The sequence below is a fragment of the Triticum dicoccoides genome, chromosome 1B (genome assembly GCF_002162155.2).
Source record: "Triticum dicoccoides isolate Atlit2015 ecotype Zavitan chromosome 1B, WEW_v2.0, whole genome shotgun sequence".
Lineage (NCBI taxonomy): Eukaryota > Viridiplantae > Streptophyta > Magnoliopsida > Poales > Poaceae > Triticum > Triticum dicoccoides.
In genome coordinates this window covers 547857680-547884792 of record NC_041381.1, presented here as the reverse complement: position 1 = coordinate 547884792, position 27113 = coordinate 547857680, and the positions used below count along the sequence as shown (strand labels likewise).

The window sequence follows — 27113 nt, the reverse complement described above, 5'->3', positions numbered from 1 at the left end:
AAAGGTATTAGTTCCTTTGACGTTAGTGTTGTGGAGTGATGACCACCAAAGAAACATATACACTCAAGAAAGGATTCTTGATAGCTATGTAGTGTAGCTATTTTTATGATTCTTGAGTTATAGGGATCCCGCACTATTAAGAGAGGATCAAAGGGGTTTGTGATGGATTTGCTCAAGTCAACATCTTCAATACACAATTCCAGTCATATCCTATATACCAAAGAAAAGCCAAAGCCAAATAGTTTCCCAAAATATATGATCTAACCTTTGCATAATATGAACCCTCCATTTTGGTTTATTTTGGGTGGTTCTCTATCTGAGGACTTGGAGCTTTTCCATAGCTTCAAAACGAGCCCAAGATCATCCAAATCGGAGTCCGAATGTGAGAGTTATGCATGTTTTAGTTTTGGGGTTCCTGCTATTATTTTGGCCGGACGTCCGGTAATGTCCGGAAATCCGGTGCGCCAATCCAGAATCAAACGGATGGAAATCCGGTAAGTACCGGACGTCCGGAAAATGTTGGACGTCCGTCAAACCTGTTTCACAAATATCTTGATACATTCATCTGATGGCATGCTACAGCCGTCGGACGTCCGGTGTTCCACCGGACGTCCGGTGCCTGTTTTGCCACCGGACGTCCGACACTTTCCTGAGCAGAATTCTGCCCCAACGGCCATTTGGGGCCACACTATAAATACCCCTTCACTACTTCGTGGAGGGGTTGAGCAACACAACTATCTTGACCCACACTTGAAGAAAAGCTCCCTCTCCTTTCTCCTACCTCAAATCTTAGATCCCGGAGAGATTTGTGAGAGTTCTTGAGATAGATTCCACTCAAGTGAAGATCCACTCCCTCTCCTTCTCTTGGCCAAAGGAATTCATGATCTGAGCAAGTCTTGAGCATTTCCCCCTTGATCTTGTTACTCTTGGAGGTTGGAGACTCCTAGGCGGTAGGAGTGCTCCGGTGAGGAATCAACTTGTGATTTGTCCCCCGGAAAGTTTGTGAAGGTTTGGAGGCCACCTCAAGGTCTATCACTAGTGGTTGGGAATCGCCTTCGTGGTGATATCTCAAGGAGAATAGGGTGAGCCTTCGTGGCATCAGTGTGCCTTCGTGGTAACATCCACCTCTCTAACGGGGACTAGCTTCCCTCCAAGGAAGTGAACATCGGGATACATCATCGTCTCCGTGACTTCGGTTATCCCTAACCCTAACTCTTTACTTGTGGTTTACCTTGGTCACTTGACCGCGCATTCACTATTCTTTTTGTCCTCATTATATTGTGTTGGTTACCATATCGTAGAGATTATTTAGGCCAACACTTTATAGTCCGCAATTCATACTTCCTACTATTGTTCTATCTTGTATTTAGTGCGAATTGCTAGCTTGTGACATATCTTGTGTAAGCTTGTAGTGCTTACTTGAGTTTGCTTGTATCATTCAATTCCATATATTGTGATAAAATTTGTGTAAGCTTGTATTGCCTACTTGTGGGTGAGTGTATTATTCATTTCCATCTCTTGTGATGTACATTAAGTAAGTTTGTGTAACTTATAACTTACTTCTGCTTACTCATATCCTCGTTGTTCTCATCTTGTTTATGCTAAGTTGTTGGTGCACTTAGTGAGCCTAGTATATTTTGGATTTGTGCTTGAAAAGTATCCGCTTAGTTTATTTCTGCATTAGGATATAGCAAAATCCGTAAAAGATTTTAAAACGCCTATTCACCCCCCCCTCTAGGCGACATCGTGGTCCTTTCAACAGGACACCTCAAGGGTTTCTTCTCAGCCGATTCCCCTCTCGTTCCCCTCATCTGCCTGCTAAATCCCTAGCGCAATCTCTCATCTCCTCCCTTCTCGCTCGAACCCAACAGCTGCATCCTCTGCTCCCCTTACCTCTTGTCAAATTGCGACGACAAATTGGTTTCGGCCGCCATGTTCGGCGCGGGTAGCTCATCGGGGGCCGGTGCGGGTTGGCTCCCTTTGATCCAATGCCCTGATTGCAAGATTCGCCAGATTAGGCGGTTTGAGTCGACCACTGAAAAGCATCCTGGGTGGATCTTGTACAAGTGTATGAATCATAAGGTTAGTACAAGAACATTGACTGGATGTTGTTGTTAACTCTGCTTCCCTTTTCATTTGATTTTCAGATTGGTTCTTGATTTGATTTTGAGATATGTTCTTGATTTTGTCAAATAGGTAGGGAAGCAACCTTGCAACTTTTGGCACTGGGAAGCTAGTTATATTGATTATTTGAAGGAACATGGACATCTGAGAGGTGCATCTGTGGATAGTAAAGTAGTAGAGATGAAGAAAAAGAAGAACACGATAGAAGTGGATCCTAAAGATATGATGAAGATGCTGCTGCTGCTAAAATCACTTCCAGGAGATGTTGCAGACTTGGTTGCTGTAATGAAGATAGTAGTTGTACTGCTATTTGCAATTCTCTTTGTGTTAGTGTTAGTTCTAGTTAGGATGTGAGTGATGTCAATGTTGGCAATTGTTGCACTAAGTGAGAAGTAGACTTTTGTGTTGTTTGATGTGAGTGGTAATACAAACCTTTGTGCCAGTAACATTTGTGGAGATAATTTTGCTGTTGCAAATTAGAGAAGTGGAAAATGTTATTATATGGCATGAACTGATCAGACATTTTGCATTTGATAACATGCATTTGACTGTTGAACACTGACAAAGAAGGAACAAGACTGAAATTTGAAAATGTGCAGTTGATAACACAGAACAGTACTGAACTGAACATGCATTTTATTGTAGCAGAAACTGGTCATTCATAGCTCCTTGATAACACATATAAGTAGTTCAAAAGCATACAGTACTGAAAGGTTCATTGGCTTGCTGTTTGGCCTCCCTCATCACTTCAACTCTAGCTGCAAGATTTCCTAATCTTGTTACAGTGCTGCTGCCTACAGATGGCATTGCATCTCTAGCTTCTTTAAGGAAAGAGCTTTCAGGCAATGGTCCTGGCATCTTTCTTTTCCTTTGTATAGGAGCCTGTAACAGTAGTGAAACATGAGAAATATTTCACAGCAAGATCCTATTTTTAACAAGGTTCAATGGATATACCTCATTTCTCATGATTTCCATCATTGAATGTGGATGAAGAGATCCAATTGGAGGCATGTCATGTTCCTGTGTGACAACAGGCTCCTCACTTGCCTGTGTCATTGATGGTCCAGGTGCTTGTTCTTGTGTTGTAGCCTACACATTTGCAACAAGGTAAAATGGATGTATTGAGCACAGAAATATTAGCCACAAGGTAAAACGGATGTATCGAGCACTGAAATATTAGCCACAAGGTAAAATGGATGTATTGAGCACTGAAATATTAGCCACAAGGTAAAATGGGTGTATCGAGCACTGAAATATTAGCCACAAGGTAAAATGGGTGTATCGAGCACTGGAATATTAGCCACAAGGTAAAATGGATGTATCGAGCACTGAAATATTAGCCACAAGGTAAAATGGGTGTATCGAGCACTGAAATATTAACCACAAGGTAAAATGGATGTATCGAGCACTAAAATATTTGGAAATGTTACCTGTGACAAAGTAGGTTCATGTTCTTATTCTTCAAATGTTGCTCTTGGCCTCTTCCTCATTTGCTTCTGCATAGGTTTTGCTGCAGGTAGGCCTTGCTTGAAGGCAGAGCATCCTTTCTTATTATGTCCAGGATTGTTGCAATGGCTGCAATGAATAATTGTGCCATGTCTTGTAATCTTTTTTCCTCCTTTCTTTGCTATTACCTCCTCTGGTTGCATTCTCCTATTCTTGGCCTTTCTCTAGTGCTTCCTCCTTAATGATCTGAATTGGTTTGATAGGACTAACAACAGTAGGCAGGTCTGCTACAGGAAACTCTATCACATCATCCCAGTCAAACTGCCTGAAGCTCTCATCATGATCAAGATACATTTGCAAAAACTTGTGCCCAAATGTTACATGTGCCCTCATGTTAATATAGTTGTCATTGCAAGTTATCTTCACAAGACCACCTTCAGTCATTGGTTTACCAGGCATGCAGTAATACATTTGCAATTTTCCCTTCACTTCATAGCCCAATTCTTCTACCAGATCTTCTAACTTCTCCACAGTAAGTGTATCCCCCTCAACATAATCATACCACATGTTTTATCCATTGACATATGCACGATTTTTACCAACTCCAAGGAAATAACCACCAAAATTGATGCAAAGACTGAAGTTTGATAAGTAGTCAATTTCGTCTGCAGATTTACATAAAACCCTAGATTAACTGCCTCAAATCCATAGCAGAACGAAAACCCTAGCAGTAACGTCAAAATCTCAAGGCAAATAAGAGTGTGCAACCACCTAATCGACCTCAAATCGATTAGGGAGGTTCAGGGAGGAAACAGGGGCTTACCATACACGGGTGGTGGGTCTCCTTCTACTCGGCGACGAGGCGCCATGGTTCAAGTCGTCGACGAACCCTCTGGCCGTCGTCGCTCCGTCGGTGGATGCCTCTGCCGGTGGCGACGAAACCCTAGCCGATCAGCACCGCGATTGCCTCCCCTTTCCTTTCTCTTCTCCTCTGCCTCGGAGGCGTCGATGAAAAGGTGAAGCGTCTCGACCGAACAGGGGGGGAAATGCAAAATAGCTCGGTCGCCGCTCGCTTCTTTAAGTTCTATCGACGTGCCATGTCCAGCTGGCGAGTCAAAGCGGTTTTCTGGTCAAATCTGGCCGATACGAGCCGAAATGGTATGGGTTACCGTATAATGACCCGGTTCAGCGAGCCCGATGACCGTAACTTGCGATTTCGTGAATACAGTGACCAAAGTGAACCCTAGAGTCAAGTTCAGTTACTGTAGATCTAATTTTCTCTTCATAAATTGAAATTTTAACAAAAATTTTAAAACTCATAAAAAATTATTCAAAATGGACCACATTTGAAAACCATCGTTATCAGAAACAAAGATATGAATATTCAACTTTATTTGAAATTTTGTTCAAAAACATGAAATATTAAAAATCAAAAGCCAAAAGGGAAAGGGGGATGCGTGTCCCCGCACCGACGTTACAAATCGCCTCCCAGTATTTTAGCTTGCTTTAATCAGAAAAAGGGTTTCATAGGCTTTACTCAGATTTTTGGGGATTTTTATTTTGATAAATACTTCATATGTTCATAATATAAGACGTTTTAGAAACTTGTATGTTGAGTTTAAAATAAAAAGCCAGTATAGGACATTTTAGATTCAACATAAAAGCCAGCCTAGAAAAACGTCTTATAATATAAGCCTGTATAAAATGTCCTGTATTGGTGAACGTCTTATAATATAAGCTTTTCTAGAAAAACTTGTATAAAAAGCCAGCCTAGAAAAACCCATACAGGCTTACAGCCCAACGAGGATTGCTCTATTCTAGCCCGTCAGACTACTATCCTCGCCTACAGGATGCCAGCCCAGTAGGACATGGCTCTGCAAAAACTGTCGTCACTCAATTTTTTCTTTTACTTATAATTTAAATGCATATATTTCAAGAACTTAATTTACTTAAGGAATTTAAAAACGACGAATTAAAACAATTAACATGGTATACAATAATTATAAGCGCAGTTTTAAGAAATGTTGGTAACTTTCAAGAAAATGTTGGTGAAAACGAAAAAATGTCCCCGTGTTTCAAAAATATATATGCATTTTTGATAAAAATGTGTATACAATGTAAAAAAAAATGTTTGCATAATGTGAAAAATGTTTCAAACCATTCAAAAATTGTATGTGACATTTTATGAAAATATTCCGCCATTTCAACAAAACTTTCATGACATTTTTTTTAAATGTACTACTCCACCCATGCTAAAGCAACGACACTTATTTTGTAGCGGAGTTGGTACAATGTAAAAAAATGTTCATGTAGTTAAAAAAATGTTTGTTTTCATTAAAAATGTATGTCACATTTTTATTAAAATAATAATCATGTGTTTCTAAGAAATGTCTGAGATTTTCAAAAATGTGCCACGTGTATTTCGAAAATGTTATTGTGTATTTGAAAAAGTGTTCAAAGGATGTATTTTTAAATAATTGTAGACCATGTATTTGAAAAATGTCCAATGTGTACCAATTTTTTAACAAGTGCTCTAAAAATGTACATTGTGTAATGAGAAAACAGTAGACATGTATTAACAAATACTCCCTCCGTTCCTAAATATTTGTCTTTCTAGAGATTTCAACAAGCGACTACATACGAAATAAAATGAGTGAATCTACATTCTAAAATATGTCTACATACATCCGTATGTTGTAGTCCATTTGAATGTCTAGAAAGACAAATATTTAGGAACGAAGAGAGTAAAACAATAATAACCGACAAATTAACAGGAATAAAAGCAAAGAAACCCAAGGAAACAAAAACACAAAGTATAATGAAGAAAGAAAACCAAAAAAATAAAAGGCGGCTGAGTCATCCGCCTAACCAACCGTTAGATTTGTGTGCTGGTGGCTATACGACCGTAGCAAGGCCACAACATTACTCAGCGTGCGGCAGCTTCAACACAACACTGATGGTATTCGACAAAAGCGGTTGGTGGGACCCTTGGGGAAAAATGGAGAGAATGGGTGGCTCATGGGGTCGCGCTAGAGGATAAGAAGATAAGAGAGCGGGTTTTTTATTTTGTATTTTTCATCTAATTCTATTTTCTACTATCTATCACCACTTAAATTAAGCCTCATAACTCAACGACATCATTTCAAGTATGAAATTACTTTTTTTTTGAACTGAAGTATGAAATTACTTACCACACATACCATGTGGTGATAAGAGAGCGGTTGGTGGGACCCGTGGGGACGCGTGGGTGTGTGGACACCAACTACGTCCACAGCTGGCGTCGCGCGATCAAAGTGCATTGGACGGCTAGCGGCGCGGTTTAAGCCAGGCAAAGTTCAGTCAGCTTAGAATAAACGTTTTTCAAAATAAAAACAACGAGAAAACAAAGAAAACCAAAAGTAAAATAAAAAAGTAAAACGGAAGAAAACAGATGATGAAAAATCAAAGAACCCGAAGAAAACTGAGCAGAGTGAACGTACAGCGCGCAACGAAAAAACGGCACTAATGGGCGGCCCGTTTGTCGTCGTCTGTAGGCGATTCCTATTAGCCCTGGAGGCCCGTCAGATCGTCACCGTGCGGCCGTGCCCTGTCGAACGAAGTCGCCGAACGCCGCTCCCTCCGCCGCCGTCTCTACGACTGGCGCCCCACCTCGCACCTCCCCTTGCTCCCCAGCCTCGCCCCCCGTCCTCACTACCGGCTGCCTCGCCTCCACTACTGCCCCGGGTCCCGGCGGCTCGATACCCCTCCCCTTGCTCTTGCTCGCCTGTCCCCATCCCCCGTCCTCACCCTCGGCTCGGCGGCGGCCCGCGGAGCGCGGAGCGCCGGTGCCTGACTTCGAACTTGGCAACCTCCGGTGAGAACTCCGAGCAGTCTTGCCGTCTTGTCCATTACATCTGGAGAGCAGTGACACCCTGAAGACCTGAACGGCTGAACGAGCTGAGCAGCCGACGAGGCGACGACGGCCTCCTCCGCTGCGCCCCCGCCCCGTGATTCTTTCGCCGCCAGCTGTGTGTTGCTTGACTGTGTGGCCTGCTGGTGCCTACTGCTGCCGCGGCGCCCCTCCTCTCGCTGGTAATTTTGTCTTTGGCGAATTGATGTATGGATTGTCTGATTGTCACAGTGCATAGATGATTTAAATTTTGAACTGAAATTAAAATGGAATACAGTGTTATGTGAGTATGTGTAATCTGTTGATGGAACTCGAATTGATTCATTTTGCGGAAATAGAAATTGGTGTATGCATTGTCTGATTGTCGCATGTCTAGATGACCTGTAGTTTTGTCATGTTTTATCTTTTTTTGTTAGATTGTTATAAGCACCGGGGGTTAAATTCTAGATTTATTGAGAAATCGAGCTTTATTTTGTATGTTTTTCACACTACGTATTTTTCTGGAATGTTATGGGATATTTTGGGGGTGTTATAAGTGCCAAAGTTTTCCATGTTGACGGGAAAAAATTCGCCCGGTGTTTGCTTTAATCCTGGCTCACTGGTTAGTCCGTTAGTGTGATTAGAAACTACTCTTTCAGACTTTCAATACTACTTCAATGTTCAGTCTTCAGAGCTAGTTGGTAGTTGCAAATTTCAAACATATATAGTGAACTCTATTGCTGTGAGACATGATTAAACTATTTATATTGCTCATTTGGTCAATTTCGTATTACTCGTGTGATGTCGATTTTTTTAAGGTGGCACACCCTATGATTTGTTCCTGTCCCCACCACTGCTCTTAGCTTGCTTTAATCTCAGATCTGGCGTAGGATCAATGTCAACTATTTCTGATCAGAAGAAACGGACCTTAGAAGCTATTCAACAACGGTATGCAGCAGCTAAAGCTAAGAAGCTGCAAGATGAACAGCCCAAGTGCCCGAAGAACAAAGAGAGTACCCCCAAGCCCAAGTTTGATGCACAGAGGAAAGGAAAAACTCCTGAATCCACTCCTCGAACTTCTGGCCAGCTGCCTACATTTAGAGGTTTTTATTTTTATTTTTATTTTTGTTCATCATTCTCCATTTCATTAGTGCACATTTTATATACGTCCCCAATTTGTCTTATACTGCTGCTGCTGCTGCTTCTCAGCTCAAGGAAACTCCAGTCATCAACAAAAGCCTTCTGCCTCCTCAGGTAAACCTATATCTGTGTGTGCGTGTGACTTTGTCCTGAAATTAACTGATAGCTTTTTGACCTTTTAGGTGGAGAAATCAACCCTATATACTCTGAGATTTCATTTGCTCTTCATGAAAATTTGTCCCAAGATGACTATGCGGTAAGTACCCATGGTATGTGTTATGGTCTCAAATTTAACTTTATATGGTTTGAAATATCCTTTAATATTTTTTGGGTGAACTTTGGTGTAGGATCCCGACAGCACAGACGTAGTTCAAAATGTCATATATGATATAATTCAGAAAGGTGGAGAAGCCGGGAAAATTTCCAAGGGATCGAAAAAGTTAAAGTTGGATAGAGGGATTCTTTTGGATAACTATGTTCAAAGGGGTCCTATATTAGTGGATGCACAATCACGATCTTTGTTGATCCACTCGAAGCGATCAAAAAGGCACATGTCACTGAAGCAACATAAGAAATGTGGGTCATTTGATTTACATGATACATTCCGCAGGTAATCCTTGTTCAGGTTTAGTATAAGTTTTCTTCTCCTATCATCACATTTTCATGATATGACTGAAATATTTATATCCTTGCTAAGATCCCCACATGGGGTATCTTTGGAGTTATGCAGTTTTTACATGTGATTATTATTCTTGCAGGTTTGACCTCTATAAGCCAATGCATGAAATGTGGAAAGAGTATATGCGAGAGCTTACAAAAAGTACTCCGTATGGATCCCTCACTGTCTTTTCTTTCTGTTACTTTCAGGCCTCATTTACATCTCCACACTATTTGCTTTTACTAGGAAAGATAAAAAGGCTTGCAATTTATACATTGTTTTTACCATTTAATTCAACGCATGTAGTGCAAATTAGGAGGATTTGCAAATGTTTGTGCATAGTACCGGATTATTATGTTTAAAAAATAATGCTCCTTACCTACGTGGCCAAATATGTGGACTCAGGATCATGTCCCTTTGTCTACACATGTGAACTGTTTGACTCATAAATACGTACAGGATGGCAAAGTAGGCTGGACTAGTCATAAATAACATGCTTGAGATGTTATTAACCCCGTGAATGTTAGTTACATGTTTGTCTTGGGCGAAGAGATCCGACACGAGCAACCCTGATAGAAAGGCCTTGGCCTCCTTCACCATGCTTGTCTTCTGGACTATATGGAATGAGAGAAACGCGTGTGTTTTCCATCACAAGAGTGCTCCACCGCCAATCTTGCTCGCCAGCATCTTGAACAAGGCCAATTTGTGGTCCACCGCGGGGGCTAAACACCTAGGGAAAATTGTATCGTGAGAGTACTTGTCATGTGGTGTTTGTGGGGTATTTGTAAAAACTCTTCTCTCCTTAATTAATATATGAGGCAAATCTTTTGCCTCCTTTTTGAAAAAAAAATGTTAGTTACATGTCTTTAGATCAGTGTGCTAGTTTCTATGTCTCATCAGAAAACAAGTAAACTGGGTCACTCCTATAGGTGGACCCATATTTGTAAAGTCACCTCATACTTACGTGGCATGCTGGCACTCATGATTGGGTCCGAGATGTCAATTCACAGATTGGGTCAGTATAAGAATTAAGGCCCTGGTAAAAACCCAGCTTTTTGGTAATCTAGTATAACGTGCAAACATTTGTAAACTCTGGTAATGTGCACAACAACTGTTGAATTATGAGGTAAAGACCGTGGTAGAAACTAGGGTTCTACTGGGTCTAGGCCGGAGGTTGTAGGGGAAGGAGGGAGCCGGTCGTGGACGAACTCGCGGCCGGCAGCGGCTGCGCACCGTCGTGCGCGAGGAGGCGGCGGCTGAGAGGGAGATGGCGCAGGGGAGGAGGCGGCTAGGGTTAGGTCACCCAACTCCCTAAGGAAGCCGAGCAAATATGATTGCTTCTTTGCTTGATTAGATTGATACATCTCCTCTCCTTATATAGAGAGGTTTACTTGACTCCCAAGCCCCTAATAACGATAATTGGCTAAGCCCTTAATAACGACAAGATAGACTGGGCCACAACTAACTGGGCTAAGCCCCTAACATGCTGGTCATAACATTTCTCCCCGCCCGCACAAACAGCTCGTCCTCGAGCTGGAAGGCGGGGAAGCGCTTGCGGAACTCCTCGAGGTGATCAACCGTCGCCAAACACCTCCGCGGCAGCTGGGGCGGGCAGGTCGCCGAGCCCGGCGGCGTCCTCCTCCTCCTCAATGTAGTCCGTAGCCTCCAGGTAGAAGAGTCGCGGGCAGATGTGGCCGGGCACGTAGGGCTCGTCGCAGTTGAAGCACAACCCTTGGCGGCGACGCTCGAGTTGCTCGGCCGGGGTGAGCCGGCGGAACGGGCGCGCCGCGGTCGCGGCGAGGGGTGCCGTGGAAGCCTGAGCAGGCCGACCCTGCGTGGGGACGTCCGTCCAGGGTGGTGGCCCAGCGGCCCGGGACGGTGACGCCTGCTGGATAGCCACCGCGCGGCGCTCGAACGCGCGGGCGTAGTACATGGCCGTCTGGAGGTCCTGGGGTCCCTGCAGCTCCACGTCCACGCGGATATGATCCGGCAGACCGCCGATGAAGAGCTCAGCCCGCTGGCGAGCCGTCACGCCGGGTGCGTGGCATGCCAGGGCCTGAAAGCGGTCGGTGAAGTCCTGCACCGTAGAGGTGAAGGGAAGACGGCCCAACTCCGCCAGCCGGCTCCCGCGTATCGGCGGCCCGAAGCGAAGGAGGCAGAGCTCGCGAAAACGCTCCCATGGAGGCATGCCGCCCTCGTCCTGCTCGAGAGCGTAATACCAAGTCTGTGCGGCGCCTCGGAGGTGATATGAACCGAGACAGGTGCAGTCCGACGCGAGCGTACATTGCCCCCGGAAGAACTGGTCACACTGATTAAGCCAGTTGAGGGGGTCCTCGGCGCCGTCGTAGGTGGTGAAGGCGAGCTTGGCGAAGCGCGGCGCCGTCTGGTATGACCGCCGTGGGGGTACGGCTCAGCGGTGCTGGAGCAGCGGTGCTGGGTCGGTGATCATAGGGCCCCCCCATGGAACTGCATCGCGTCGAGGCCAACGTAGGGACCCGCGGAACTGGAGGATCCGCCGTACTGCGCCTGCTGTGACGTCACGTGCGGTGGTCCCGAGGCCATCGTGTAGACCGCTTGAGACGACGACTCGGTCAACCAAGCCGGTAGCGGGGACGACGAGGACGGGAACCGGACTTGGTGGAGCGGAACCCCCATCGGCGCGGTCGATGCGGGGCCGGAGCTGACCGGCGGTGGCTGCTGCAGTTGCTGCGGTGTTGCGCCGGGCGCGGCGGAGGCCGCCAGGAGCGGCTGCCACTGCAGCCAGGGCTGGGCGGTGGTGGCGATGGATGGCAGCTGCAGCGGCTGCTGCAGTGGCCCCGCGAGTGCGGCCAAGGCCGCCTGGTGCCGGCGGCTACCACGGCAGCGCGGGGCGGCCATGGGCGCTGGAGGCGCGTCCGCGTACGGGGAGGGCAGCGGCGGGCGGCGGCGGCGGCAGCTGCAGCTGTGTCCCAGCGGACGCCGCGGAGGCCCCTGGATGCGGCGAGTACCACGGTAGGGCCGGCGGCCGGTGGTGAGGTGGAGGGCGCCGGCATCTGGGCGGTGGCGGCGCCGGAGGATGCGACCAGCAGCGCGGACGGGGAGGGCAGCGGCGTGGTGGTGCCGGTCGGCAACGGAAGCGACAGGGTGGGCGACGGCGAAGACATGATCGGAACTGAGCTATCTGATACCAAACTGGTAGAAACTAGGGTTCTACTGGGTCTAGGCCGGAGGTTGTAGGGGAAGGAGGGAGCTGGTCGTGGACGAACTCGCGGCCGGCGGCGGCTGGGCACCGTCGTGCGCGAGGAGGCGGCGGCTGAGAGGGAGATGGCACAGGGGAGGAGGCGGCTAGGGTTAGGTCTCCCGACTCCCTAAGGAAGCCGAGCAAATATGATTGCTTCTTTGCTTGATTAGATTGATACATCTCCTCTCCTTATATAGAGAGGTTTACTTGATTCCCAAGCCCCTAACAATGATAATCGGGCTAAGCCCTTAATAACGATAAGATAGACTGGGCCACAACTAACTGGGCTAAGCCCCTAACATGCCGGTCATAACAGACTGCAATTTGTAAAAGAAAAGGCATTTGGTCTTTGGATCTTTTGCTGTTATTTGTCTCTTATTTTTAAATATACGACTTAATTGTTTTTAGATCTTTTGTAGTTGGTGTCTACTTTTGAAGGATCCAACTACTGATATATTGAATTGGTATATTTGTACAGCTGTGCTACTCTTTAATTATCAGTTTGTTTTGACTAATATTCACAGTACAGTAACTCACAGGCTTTATGCTGTTAGTAAGACCGAGCCCACCCAAAAATGATAATTGTATGGAAACTTATTGACTGTAGGGACTAGATTGTTGGTATTCATCTGATTGCCTCAAAAATAGCTTAATTAAGCTGTAATTGTATAAAATTATACTAAATAGAGTTCTGAGAAGATTAATAAATTTGAAAATTTGGACAATCAAATTCAAGAAATGTAATCAGTTTAACCTTTCCCAGATTTGGGCTAACCCTCTATTATGCCTTTTCAGTACAATGTATGAGGTATTGATGTTCCCTGTTTTCTTTATAGGAAAAAGCAATTGTCGGAAAACCTCCTTTCAGCAGATCTTCATGGGGCGCTTATAATAGGTGATTCATATACTTGACATAGTTGCATACTGGGTTATTAGACTGCCTGTATTGATCCTGTCATTGTTTTTGTGTTTTCTTTTGGTCATTCGCAGTGGCGCAATGCAAAGCAGCCTCATATGAAGGTGTAAGTGGCATCATGATTCGTGACACTGCAGAGACTTTTGGAATTATATCAGAGGACAACCGCTTCCGAGGTACCTACTATCCCACTTCGTAATGCAATACTTTGAATAGGCTTGGATGAAGTGATGTATAGTTTGCTTGAGAGCATGTCTTCTACAATCTTTTTTTTTTGTTTGGGAATATAGGGCTGTTGCAATCTTGTGTTGGATTTTCCTTTCTACTGCTAATATGATACTTCCTTTTCCCATTGATTGTGCTAAATAATTTTAGTGTAACTCTCCATCCATATGGTTCGTGCTCTAAGAGACTGCGATGAAACGCATGCTTGTTTTTCTGGTGAGGTCCACACTTGAATTTTTCATGGCAGAAGTACAAGCGAACAGGGTTGTTCAGCTTCTTGCTCAAAACGTTGTATTTTACTCGCTCAACGGAACTGCTCTCCCCATAGGCTCGTTCTTGCCGTTATACTATGTTGTTTGTAGTCATGAATTTTAGTATTAAACTATTAATTACTGCAGACCTGATGGATTGCTTTCTAAGAAACTCACTTTCAAACCTGCAGTTGTACCGAAAGCTGGATCAGTTTTCGTCCTCCAAGCTGATTGCTGGAAGGTGACACTGATCGGCGACAAACTGTCACCAAAGGAGAAGTTGAATGAAAGCCAGCGTCTGCAGCGTGCGCAATCACTGATCAGATAGAGTTTTGACCCTGTTAGACCTTGTTTTCTGACAAATTTTGGCCCAGAGGAACCCCTACAGTTTTTCTTGTTTAGTCGTTCTTTCTGTTGATTAACATCAGTCTATCCCTTCATTGCTTAGGGCATGTACAATGGTTGATAAGATAGTCTTATCTTAAGTCTTGCATGTGATTTAGAGATGACAAAAAAATATGTCTACAATGCGTCATCTCTTAGCCTTATCTTCAATAACTAGCTATTCCTAAAAACGTGGTGAGACATATTGTACTAAGAGATCATCTCTTGTCTTCTCTTAAATAAGAGAAGATAAACCTTTTTTTATGATTTCTCTCTCATTCATTTCATCATTTATCCTACATGGCATGCCTAAAATAGAACCATTGTATATGCACTTAGCACTTGGCAGTTCTTGTTGCTCCACATTGTAAGCCTGTCACTCCCGGCAAAGAGGCGACGATGAAAAATTCCTTAGTAAATTCGAACACGCTTCTTGTGCAAGCTGCATCCTTGTAGGATAGCAACTACCATACCATGATCAATCACATGTCTTTATCGGGAAAAAAGAAGATCAATCGCCTGTCACTCCCGGCAAAGAGGCGACGATGAAAAATTCCTTAGTAAATTCGAACACGCTTCTTGTGCAAGCTGCATCCTTGTAGGATAGCAACTACCATACCATGATCAATCACATGTCTTTATCGGGAAAAAAGAAGATCAATCACAGGTGACCAGTTGAGTGAAAGTTTGGGTGCGTTGTCCTGTTTTCTTTTTTCTTTTTTTATACCATACATACACAAGCGCTCGTATGCACGCGCATACACTAACCCTATGAACGCACACATGCACACCCTATCCCTATGAGCACTTCCGAAAGACTGAGTCGGCATATCATCTTGAAATTTACGATGTCGTTGGGAGGTGCTGGCGCAGGCTGGAGAAATTCGGCGTGAGCTCGAGCATTTGCGCGCGCTCGGGACGGCATAGCTGGTCGGCGAGGCAGCGCACGGAGGCAGCGCACGAAGGCGCGGGGCACGGATCTGGCGCGGGAGTGAAAGTGCAATTATCCCCGAGTGGTTTTGGTAATGATTAACAATATATAGCTCATTGAACTAATGATATTTCAATATGAATATTTCAGGAAAGTTCAGTGATTGGCATGGCATGGATTAGGATTGTGGACCCCTCAAAATGCTAAGGACAAAGGATTGGCTCAAGCTCTAAAGCTCAAGACTCTACATTTTACTTTTAGTGATCCAAGATCACATTGAGTCCATAGGAAAGCCAATACTATTAAAAGGGGATGAGGTGTTGCTTAATGGCTTACTTGCTCAAAATGCTTAGTGATATGCTCCAACAACCCTCAACCACTTTCTCATATCCACATATGTCCAAACCAAAAATTAAACTCGGCTCCACCGATTTGATCTATCCGGCGCCACCGAGTTCATTTGACATAGCCACTGCCAGAAACCCTAGTCACTTCAGTCTCACCGATAGGGATCTCGGTTTCACCGAGATGGGATTGCAAACTTTCTGTTTCCCTTCGTAACGTTTCGGTCTAACCGAGATGGGCGATCGGTCCCACCGAATTCGCAATGCAAACTCCCTGTTTCCCTTTCGTAACGTTTCGGTCCCACCGAGATGAGCGAATCGGTCCCACCGAGTTTGCCTGACCAGCTCTCTGGTTAGCTTATTACCAAAGTCGGTCCCACCGAGTTTGTGTAATTGGTCCAACCGAGATTACGTTATGCCCTAACCCTAACAAAATTGGTCCCACCGAGTTGACGTATTGGTCCCACCGAAATGCCTAACGGTCACATTATGAACTAAATCAGTCTAACCATGTTTTATGATTCGGTCCCACCGAGTTTGGTAAATTGTGTGTAACGGTTAGATTTTGTGTGGAGGCTATATATACCCCTCCATCCTCTCCTCATTCGTAAGGAAAGCCATCAGAACATGCCTACACTTCCAGCATCCATTTTCTAAGAGAGAACCACCTACTCATGTGTTGAGGCCAAGATATTCCAATCCAACCATATGAATCTTGATATCTAGCCTTCACCAAGTTGTTTTCCACTCAAATCATTTTTCCACCAAATCCAATCCTATGAGAGAGAGTTGAGTGTTGGGGAGACTATCATTTGAAGCACAAGAGCAAGGAGTTCATCATCAACACACCATCTATTACCTTTTGGAGAGTGGTGTCTCCTAAATTGGTTAGGTGTCACTTGGGAGCCTCTGTCAAGATTGTGGAGTTGAACCAAGGAGTTTGTAAGGGCAAGGAGATCGCCTACTTCGTGAAGATCTACCCTAGTGAAACAAGTCCTTCGTGGGTGATGGCTATGGTGGGACAGACAAGGTTGCTTCTTCGTGGACCCTTCGTGGGTGGAGCCCTTCGTGGACTCACGTAGCCATTACCCTTCGTGGGTTGAAGTCTCCATCAACGTGGATGTATGATAGCACCACCTATCAGAACCACGCCAAAAATCTCCGTGTCAACATTGCGTTTGCTCCCTCCAAACTCCTCCACTTTACCTTTATATGCATTGATTTACATTCCGTTGATATACTCTTAGAATTGCATGTGTAGGTTGATTGCTTGACTTGGGCTAAGTTGCCAAAATCTGTCAAGAACTAAGATTGGGAAAAGGCTAGATTTTTATTTGGTCAAGTAGTCTAATCACCCCCCTCTAGACATACTTTCGATCCTACAAGTAGTATCAGAGCTACGGTCTCCAATCACCTTGATTTCCATAGCTTTTGGTGATCATAGCCTTGGTTTAACAACCTATGAGAGTATGGCGTCTAGCGAGAGAAATTACCACTATAGAGGTCCTTACTTTGATGGTACTAATTTTGCTAGTTGGAAGCATAAGATGAAAATGCATATTCTTAGACATAACCCCGCCGTTTGGGCTATTGTGTGTATTGGTTGCAAGGTGAATTCTTCGATTGGAAAGAACCGAACCGTGAAGCTACCGCAGAAGAGTTGAAGATGCTGCAATACAACGCTCAAGCTTGTGATATCCTCTTCAACGGATTGTGCCCCAAAGAATTCAACAAAATCATCCGCCTTGAGAATGCAAAGGAAATTTGGGATACTTTGATTGATATGCATGAAGGTACCGACTCCGTCAAGGAATCCAAATTGGATGTGCTTCAAAGTCAACTTGACAAGTTCAAAATGAAGGATGGTGAAGATGTCGCTGAAATGTACTCTAGGCTTGCTCTCATCACAAATGAGATTACCGGCTTAGGAAGTGAAGAGATGACCAATAGATTCATCATCAAGAAGATCCTAAGAGCCTTGGATGGAAAATATGATACCGTGTGCACATTGATCCAAATGATGCCCAATTACAAAGATCTCAAGCCAACGGAAGTCATTGGAAGAATTGTTGCTCATGAGATGTCACTCAAAGATAAAGAGGAACTTCACAACAAGTCAAGTGGTGCTTACAAAGCCTCATGTGATGCTCCCACATCATCAAGTGAGAAACAAACCTAATGAAGAATTGAGCCTAACGGTGAAGAACTTCAACAAGTTCTACAAGAGTAGAAGCAAGGAAAGAAGTTCCAAGTCAAGGTCCTACAATGACAAAAGATCTTCGAGTCGTGAACGTAATTGCTACAATTGTGGAAGACCCGGACACTACTCCAATGAGTGTACGGCTCCCTACAAAAGGAGAGAAGATTCACCTAAAAGAAGAAGTAGAAGAGAGGAATCACCACCAAGAGAGAGAAGGAGTAGAGATGATCGTTATGAACGAAGAACCTCCCGGAGAAGCAAGGATTCAGAAAGGAAGGACAAATCATCAAAGATCTACACAAAGCGAAGACATCAAGCTAACGTTGGTGAATGGGTATCCGGCTCCGACTCCGACCATCACTCCGAAGAAGTTATCACTCCGACTCCGAATATACTCAAGATGAAGGTGTTTCCGGTCTAGCACTTGTGTCAACCAACTCCTATGACATATTTGACTCACCAAATGAAGGAATTGGAAGATGCTTCATGTCTAAAGGCCCAAAGGTAACACACCCCAAGTATGTTGACTTCAATAATGATGAAGATGGTTTGTTAGGTGATGATGATTTACTTGTTGACAACACTAGTGATGAATACTATGATGATACGTCAATTAATCATGCTAATGAAGATAAAACGAATGACAATGATAAGGAGAAGATTAAGCGTCTAACTAAAGAGCTAAATACTCTCAAGTTAGCTCATGAAACTACCTTGGAAGATCATCGAGAACTTTTAAAGACTCACTAGATCATGCCGGCGCGCGTTGCCGCGCCCATTTTTACAATAGAATGGTAGGAACTCTTGTAAATATATTGAGAGTTTGGCACATGAAAAAAACTGAAATTTCCTTAAGTTGTGCATACATTAATAAGATCATGACGGCGCGTGTTGCCGCGCCCATCTATTTTTACAATAGAATGGTAGGAACTCTTGTAAATATATTGAGAGTTTGGCACATGAAAAAAAAAGAAATTTCAATAAGTTGTGCACACATTGATAAGTTATACTAAAACTTTAATATGGTTTCCACAAAATGGTGTGGCAGTAAGGATGAGTGGGTGTTTATTGGAATGTGCACATTCATCCTGATGAACCGCAAGTATGTTAGGAATATATATGTGCGAATGCTTGAATGGGCTACAGTTCATGAAAATCCCATGAGATTGCAAAAATCAACACACATAATTCATAAAAAGAAAGGATAACATCTTGTATTCAAACTGAGTGTTGCCGAAGCAACACACACAACAGGTCTTGTGATAGTACATGAAGGTTTGGAAATGCGAGAAGGATTTGCCTGCTACACAGACTTCGAGAATCATGAGAAATATATTTGGGGAGAAGCACAAGGAGTTGCTAACAAGCACATTCATATCTCTAAGTGATATGCTAGAGTTTCCTTCCACAAAGATAACACACGTTCATGCCATGAAAGCTAACTGCTTATGCACTATCTTTAGCACAAAAATGAAACCTAAGGTTCTTGTTTGCAAGTCAAATAAAAAACAAATGAAAGTTAGCCCCTTCAAGTGTAAAAGGTTGTTCAGAAGAAATTTTCAAGCACGACCACTGGATCATAGCCTGCCAAAGAGCAGAACATAACCGTACTAAATTAACATCTCTTCTCACAGTAAAAATTAGCACTGTGACTTCAGAATTAAATGACATTTTTTCACTATCACCATTAGTCCATCGGTCTGTTCCTAATTATGCATACACAAAATAAAAAGGGAATAAAGCATCGAGTAACTTTCCTTGAGCCCTAACATAAAAAGAACACCCACATATCACAATATGCATTACAACTAACATGATAGAACTTATAACTAACATTAGCAAGTTATTTTTACAATACTATAGTCTAGAAGGTCTCCGTTGTCCAAGTTTCACTAACTCAAATTTCTTCCCCATCTTTTATGTCATTCTCCCTGATTATTTTTTTCAAATCTTAGTTCGAAAATGAATGATGTAAACGAATCACTCTGCTATAAGGCTATTCTATTAGTTGTCAGGTTGGTACTGTCCGGAAAGGCTAAGGATACTTTTTTTCAAAGTTCAATCTATTTCATGGGGTTAGGCATCTTTATGGATTGTGGGACTGGTATAGACAATATTTGTTCTTCTGTATACAACTTCAGAATATAAGTGATATCACATACATCGTCATAAATAAAAGGAAGACACCCTAATCTTCTATTGCAATGCAGGTTGTTTGCCTTCCTTACGTATAGGAGGTCACATGCTTCATCAGCTAGGCCTTAATTTTGATCACCTAACCTTCCAATTTGTTGGCTTATTTCTATCTAACTTTGTCCAATTTTAAATGTTCCGTTTCTCAATTTATTAAAAGGCTTGTAATGCATATGCTTGGTTGATCAAAGTAATCATGCGTCCTCGGCTTGATCAAATGCACGCTTGCTAAAAAACATTAATTTTTTTTGCTCCTAATAACTTATTACCACATAGCCAATTATATTTAGAACCTGACGGGTGCCAACGACTTCCAAAATCAGATTCTGCCACACGAATCTGAAATTGAGAATCGACGTATAGAACATAATAAATGGGAGCTTTAATCCTAAAGCATTTATTAAGGCCATGCGTGTGTATCGAAACTGTTGTTTTGTTTTCTGTTTTGTGGTAATTGAAGTTTATGTAAGGCCATATACGCTGCTGAGAGCAAACACACCCCTATGTTATAGATAGTTTCTTCTTGGAAGATAAATAAGTCTTGAGAAGGACGGTAGCAGGTATGTTGTCTTTCTTGGATTCATAATTTTGTTTACTTGACTGAATCTATCAAACAAAGTGATGAATGTGCTCTTTTCTGAATAGTATGCTCTCTGATGGTGCAATGGCTGCCACTTTGGAACCTTTGGTTACCCAGAATACTAAACAAAACTCTGAATTGCCATCTCCTGATACACATTGTGAGGTTTGTCTATTTTTCACATTTTCCCTGTCAAAAGTCAAAACTCAAAAGGATAGCACCTTCTGCTCTTGCATACAATTTAACTCTTCAAATGATGGAACATTTACTCCACCATCTCAACTATGCAATACTTTTATGACTGGGTCACACAGCGCCATGCCCTTCGAACACTTAATGTTTGAGTCTATTTCTTCTCTCATGATTTTCAGCTCTATAAAACAATATGTTCTCAAAAGAAAAAATAAACTCTATAGTACAGGTTTATTCAGCTACTCTTTCTTCAGTCAGCACACCGAGAGTTCACCACAAATATAACCAACACACACACACTTGGTCTTCCTTTCATATGAAACTAACATGGCAGCACACTGATCATAAACTCGGACAATTTGTGAGTATATAGAGCAATATGAAAAAGAAAAAAAATCATCAACCTAGAGAAGCTGCAATCATTTGTGAGTACTGCCGCATGTGAGATGGGGCATAAATTTAGGTAACTGAGGCATAAGAGCACACTGATACTAACCTGTCCGTTAGCCATTGGATACTGTCAGATTCAAGTGAAAAAGAGTAAGAAACCCAACAGTTCGTCCTTGTACAGAACCTACACTTTTTGTAGACACGAAGAACAACATCAATAAAGAAAACAAATAACAAAGATGGAGGAAGAATTGCAAGAAGAGGAGATGCAGGAGGGAGGGACAATTCGAAACCTAAGAATCACCCATCGTTGCTGTAGAGTGATTTGGCGAAGTGAGGAGAGTGGGTAAGGAGCAGCGGCAAGGTTGGGACTATATGGGCGTGCTTGAATTGAATGAAAATTATAAATCACCAATTGTAACTAACGTGCAATAATCAGCATCCGGTGCATCGACTGTTAGTAATGGCTCAATCAACCAGCGTTGGATTGGCGATAGAACTTACATGTGCCTGTTTGCCGCTACAGACCATCCTGGCACGCCTTGCAACCCTAACGGATTGAGGAAATCGAGGTGTACCCCCGTCGCCCAGCGAGGCCCGAACCAGCGCGGTCGGCGTGGCTCCGTTGCTCCGGCCCTGCAGCATCGGTCGTTGACCCAGGCCAAGTCGCCTCTGGACAGAGCCGCCATGCGAAGGGGTTGGAGGTGTGCGAATTTGCTGATGGAGACAATACAGGCCTGTAAGGTAGGGTGCAAAGGCCCATTAAGCCGAAGTTTACCACATACGCGACAAAATGCGACCAGAGTAGCGGCCCGTAAAGGTTCGCGCTCATTAACAGCGAACTAAACCTGGTCAGGCACGATTGAGAGCCAATCTGACGGCCAGAAATGCCTTAAACTGATGATCCGACGGCTCAAAACACTGATGGCCTGTGAGGGCAGGGAAAGTGCTCGGTTATAATGTATCTAAATGAGAAGTTACGCTTTGAAAAGCTCAACCTAGAGCAAGAGCATGAGTTTTTAAAGGCAATCAATGATGATCTTCGCAAGAAAAGTTCTTACATTGCCAAGCGTTTACTCTTGTCTAATTACATGCCACAAGTTAAATCTAGCAACAAAAATGAGAAAGATTCTTCTTCTAGTAGTAACAATAATCATGCTAAATCCAATGTTGTTGCTTCTAGTAGTTCTCTTGATTCCACTAATGATTCTCTTAGCCAAGTTACACTTGAGCAAGAAAATAGCTTATTGAAGGGAATTATAGAGAAATGTGTTTACAAGAGCCTTGCCTAAAGTAAGAAAATTGAGGAAATTGTACGCAAGCAAGGAAGGCACTGGAAGAATCAAGGTGTTGGTATTGAATGGAAGTTCAATGCCAATGGAGTTGAGTGGGAAGAAGATCAATACCCCAAGACGAAGTTTGTTCCTCGACAAGAGAAGTATGATCCTACTTCTTTCCAAGGGACACAAGCTCAAGATGATCTTCCACCACAAGACCACAATAAAAAGGCAAGGATAAGTTTCAAGAGGAGATTGATGCATTTGAAGAAGCTCCCAAGGCCTTGGTCAAGTGGGTTCCCAAGACTTCATCAAGTTCTACTTCATCAAGTACGACTACAACCCCAAGGATTTCGATCAAGATGATGTGGATCCCGAAGAAGAAGAACTAGAGAGTTCTTGAGGGTGACTCCGCCAACACACTTCACTCATATCATTTTGGCAAGAACAAGTGCAAACAACTTGCACTAGTTCAAGGAGTCACAAATCTTCTTGTTGGTAAGACAAGAGATAAGGTAACCTAATGCCTTTGTGGACATCATCTTGTGTGTACATCATTCTATGTCTATGGATATCCTTGTTTGTTCCTTGTGGGACTAACCCGTGTAGGTATTGAAAGTGCAACTCACTCCAATGGATAGCTCTGAATGATCTACATCAATATTGAGCATCCACATCTTCAACACCTACATGAAGTCATCATCGACAAAACCCAAGGTTAGTTCATCCCTCTTAGGGGGGATATCACATCTAGGGGGAGCTTTACTCTAAGACTTGAGCTAAAGCAACTCTAATGGTGTGAACACAACAATGCTTTATGTAAAAGTGGTAACCCCACTTATTCTTAAACGATGAGTATGACCTACGATTAAATGTTCTCATTTGACTCCTAAGTCAATATACTCATATATAGATGACCTAGTCATCGCAAATTGCTTGATAGATGCTAGTGTGTTTGTGCATGCTTTGCCACATATTTCATTTGCCATTTTATTGTGTGAGCATGTTGGTTGCATATTTTACTCATTCGAGGACACCCACTTGTTATTTTGATTGTTTGGCTCTTTCTCTTTTGCCAAGTGGATGGACAAGAATGCCTAAGAACCTTCTCTAGCTATCTATGCTTTTCTCGTCTCAAACTCTATTCATGCTACATCAAAAAGTTTGATCAAGTCAGATTCGAACCACTCTGTGTGAGGAGCACTCGGAGTCCCCGATTCGTCATAGACTTCAACTTCCAAAACCTCTTTGTGCATTTTGGTCTGACCGAGTCATCCATTTTGGTCAAACCGAGTTCACTAAGTTGATCTAGGTTTTGATCTCGGTGCAACCGATTTGAACACTTCGGTCACACCGAGTTGCAGTAACCGCTTGCGATTCTGCAATCTCAGTGCCACCGAGTTGTTCCACTCGGTCACACCGACAGGGTCGGGATATTGTGACGCCCCCGATTCAATCATACACTAATCATACAGATGATTGTGTATGATCAAGATCAGGGACTCACGGGAAGATATCACAACACAACTCTAAAAGTAAAATAAGTCATGCAAGCATCATATTACAAGCCAGGGCCTCGAGGGCTCGAATACAAGTGCTCGAACATAAACGAGTCAGCGGAAGCAACAATATCTGAGTACAGACATAAGTTAGACAAGTTGCCATAAGATGGCTAGCACAAACTAGAATACAGATCGAAAGAGGCGCAGGCCTCCTGCCTGGGATCCTCCTAAACTACTCCTGGTCGTCGTCAGCGCCCTGCACGTAGTAGTAGGCACCTCCACTGTAGTAGGAGTCATCGTCGATGGTGGCGTCTGGCTCCTGGGCTCCAACGTCTAGTTGGGACATCCGGGAAGAAGAGGAAAAGGGGGAAAAGTGGGAGCAAAGCAACCATGAGTACTCATCCAAAGTACTCGCAAGCAAGGATCTACACTACATATGCATGGGTATATGTGTAAAGAGGCAATATCAATGGACTGAACTACAGAGTGCAAGAATAAGAGGGGATAGCTAGTCCTATCGAAGACTACGCTTCTGGCAGCCTCCGTCTTGCAGCATGTAGAAGAGAGTAGATTGAAGTCCTCCAAGTAGCATCGCATAGCATAATCCTACCCGGCGATCCTCCCCTCGTCGCCCTGTGGAAAAGCGATCACCGGGTTGTCTCTAGAACTTGGCTGGGTGTATTTTATTAAGTATCCGGTTCTAGTTGTCATAAGGTCAAGGTACAACTCCGGGTCGTCCTTTTACCGAGGGACACGGCTATTCGAATAGATAAACTTCCCTGCAGGGGTGCACCACATAACCCAACACGCTCGATCCCTTTGGCCGGACACACTTTCCTGGGTCATGCCCGGCCTCGGATGATCAACACATCGCAACCCCACCTAGGCCTAACAGAGAGGTCAGCACGTCGGTCTAAATCCTAAGCGCGCAGGGGTCTGGGCCCATCGCCCATTGCACACCTGCACATTGCGTGGGCGGCCGGAAGCAAACCTAGCCTCCCTAATACAAGAGCAGGTGTTCCAGTCCAATCCGGCTCGCGCCGCTCAGTCGCTGACGTCTAGAAGGCTTCGGCTGATACCACGACGTCGAGTGCCCATAACTATTCCTGCGTAGTTGGTTAGTGCGTATAGGCCAGTGGCCAGACTCAGATCAAATACCAAGATCTCGTTAAGCGTGTTATTTTGAAGTAACCGCGGACGCCGACCAGGGCCAGGCCCACCTCTCGCCTAGGTGGTCTCAACCTGCCCTATCACTCCGCCACAAAGTAACAGTCGGGGGCCGTCGGGAACCCAGGCCCACCTCTACCATGATGGAGCCACTTGTCCTTCCAGCCTCCACATCGGAATCACTTGCGGGTACTCTACAAGCCGACCCGTCTTTAGTCACCATCTGTATAGTATGTATGTATGTATAGCATATACCCGTGATCACCTCCCGAGTGATCACGGCCCAATAGTATAGCAAGGCAGACGGACAAGAATGTAGGGCCACAAATGATAAACTAGCATCCTATATTAAGCATTTAGGATTGCAGGTAAGGTGTGAACAGATGTAGCAATAATGACAGGCTATGCAACAGAATAGGATTAACCAAAACAGTAACACGCTACACTACTCTAATGCAAGCAGTAAAGGGTAGAATAGGCGATATCTGGTGATCACGGGGGGGGGGGAGGGGGCTTGCCTGGTTGCTTTGGCAAGGAGGGGTTGTCATCTTGGTAGTTGAACGGGGCAGCAACAGCATCGGTCTTGTAGTCTACCGAGAGAAGAGGGGGAAGAAACAATAAATACAATGCAAACATAAGCAAGACGATGCATGACATGACAATGAGCGGTGCTAGGTGTGCCCTAACGCGATAGAATGTGATACCGGTGAAGGGAGGTAACATCCGGGAAAGTATTCCCGGTGCTTCACGTTTTCGGACAGACGGATCGGAGGGGGATTGTTGCACGTTCACTATGCTAGGGATGCGTGGCTGACGAACGGGCTATGTATTCTGATTAGTCTCGTTGTTCTGAGCAACTTTCATGTACAAAGTATTTTCATTCGAGCTACAGATTATTTTATATTAATTTTTTAAGCTTTTACTTCAATTTTAGAATTAACAGAATTAATTAAATCGAAAATCTATTAATGACGTCATCATGATGTCAGCGGTCAACTATGATCGTTGACCAGACTAACTGACGCGCGAGTCCCGTTTGTCATTGACTAGGTTAACTAAGCAACATTGGTTAATTCAATTATGTTGATTAGGTTAATTAAACAGAGTTAATTAAGTTAATTAACTTTAATATTTATTTACTTATTTATTTATTTTAATTATGTTCTGGGCGTGGGTCCCCGTTAGGTAGTGGCCCAGAGGGGCCATAGCGGGGCGGAGCGGCCAGTGGGTTACGGGCGCTGGCGAAGCCAGGAGAACCCGGCCGGCGGCGGTCCTGGCGGGCTCAACCAGTTGGCAGTCGCAGCCCCAGCAGCCAAGGCGGCGTGGTGGCGCGGTCGGGGACGGTCGGCGCGACAGCAGAGGGGCGCCGCCGATTGAGTGCGCGAGGGCGCATCAACGAGCAGGGGGGCCACGGGACGCGCAAGCGCAGCGCTGCATGCCGTCGGGTGCGGCAGGGCGAGGAGTGGCGCGGGCTGGTGGCCAGGCGCTGCAGCGGCAGGAGCCGAAGGCAAAGTGAGAAGCGGCAGCATGGTCGGGCCGGTGAGCGAGCGGCTGCATGTGCGCGTCGAGCGGTGCCCGCAGCCGGACGACAACAACAGCAGGCGGCGAAGGTGGGGAAACGAGCGGGGCATGGGTGAGAGGAGCAGAGCGCGTGCAGGGCGTGGCCAGGGGTGCAGATGTGTGGGCGGCAGGAGGAGGAGTAGCACGATAGGGGCACGCGATGTGCGACACGGGGCGGCAGTGGGCGTGCAGGACGGCGCGGGCACGCGCGTGTGTGGAACGAGGCTGTGGCCGTGAGCGAGGCAGAGGAGGAGGGGTGCTCACGAGGGGTTGCAGGGCACGGGGCAGTGGGGGTCGAGCAGGAAGTCGGAGACGACGGCGACGTGGTGACAAGGTGCAGGGGCGCGGCGGCGTGCGTCGACGGCGTCGGCGACAACAGGGCCGAGGAGGAGTCGGGGAAGTCGAGGCGGAGGAGCTCCGGCGAGGCTCCTCTGGTGAACGACGATAGCGAGATGGCTTTGCGGAGGAGGACGAAGGCGCGGCAGGTCGGTGGCGCGGTTGCCCCGATCCAGATCCACTCGGGGCAGGGAGGGGGAGTGACGACG

At 44.8% G+C, this 27113-nt stretch overlaps 1 protein-coding gene across 5 annotated transcripts in view; it reads left to right on the top strand.

Moving 5' to 3' along the window:
* The first annotated feature begins 7127 nt into the window (after window positions 1–7127).
* The window catches only part of LOC119348661 (ribonuclease P protein subunit p29-like), a 70518-nt gene continuing 50532 nt past the window's right edge, over window positions 7128–27113 (top strand). For 2 of the 5 annotated variants that reach the window (XR_005169069.1, XM_037616629.1), the window contains exons 1-8: window positions 7128–7641; window positions 8318–8541; window positions 8648–8692; window positions 8761–8834; window positions 8926–9188; window positions 9337–9405; window positions 13293–13351; window positions 13447–13548. Coding sequence is in view for 4 of the 5 variants with exons in the window: in XM_037616629.1 (XP_037472526.1) it covers window positions 8334–8541; window positions 8648–8692; window positions 8761–8834; window positions 8926–9188; window positions 9337–9405; window positions 13293–13351; window positions 13447–13548 (820 nt within the window). In the remaining variant the exon portion in view is untranslated. Of the gene's footprint in view, window positions 7642–8317; window positions 8542–8647; window positions 8693–8760; window positions 8835–8925; window positions 9189–9336; window positions 9406–13292; window positions 13352–13446; window positions 13549–14039; window positions 14520–27113 lie in introns of those variants that run through there. The other 3 variants (XM_037616628.1, XM_037616630.1, XM_037616627.1) reach the window with 3 other exon arrangements.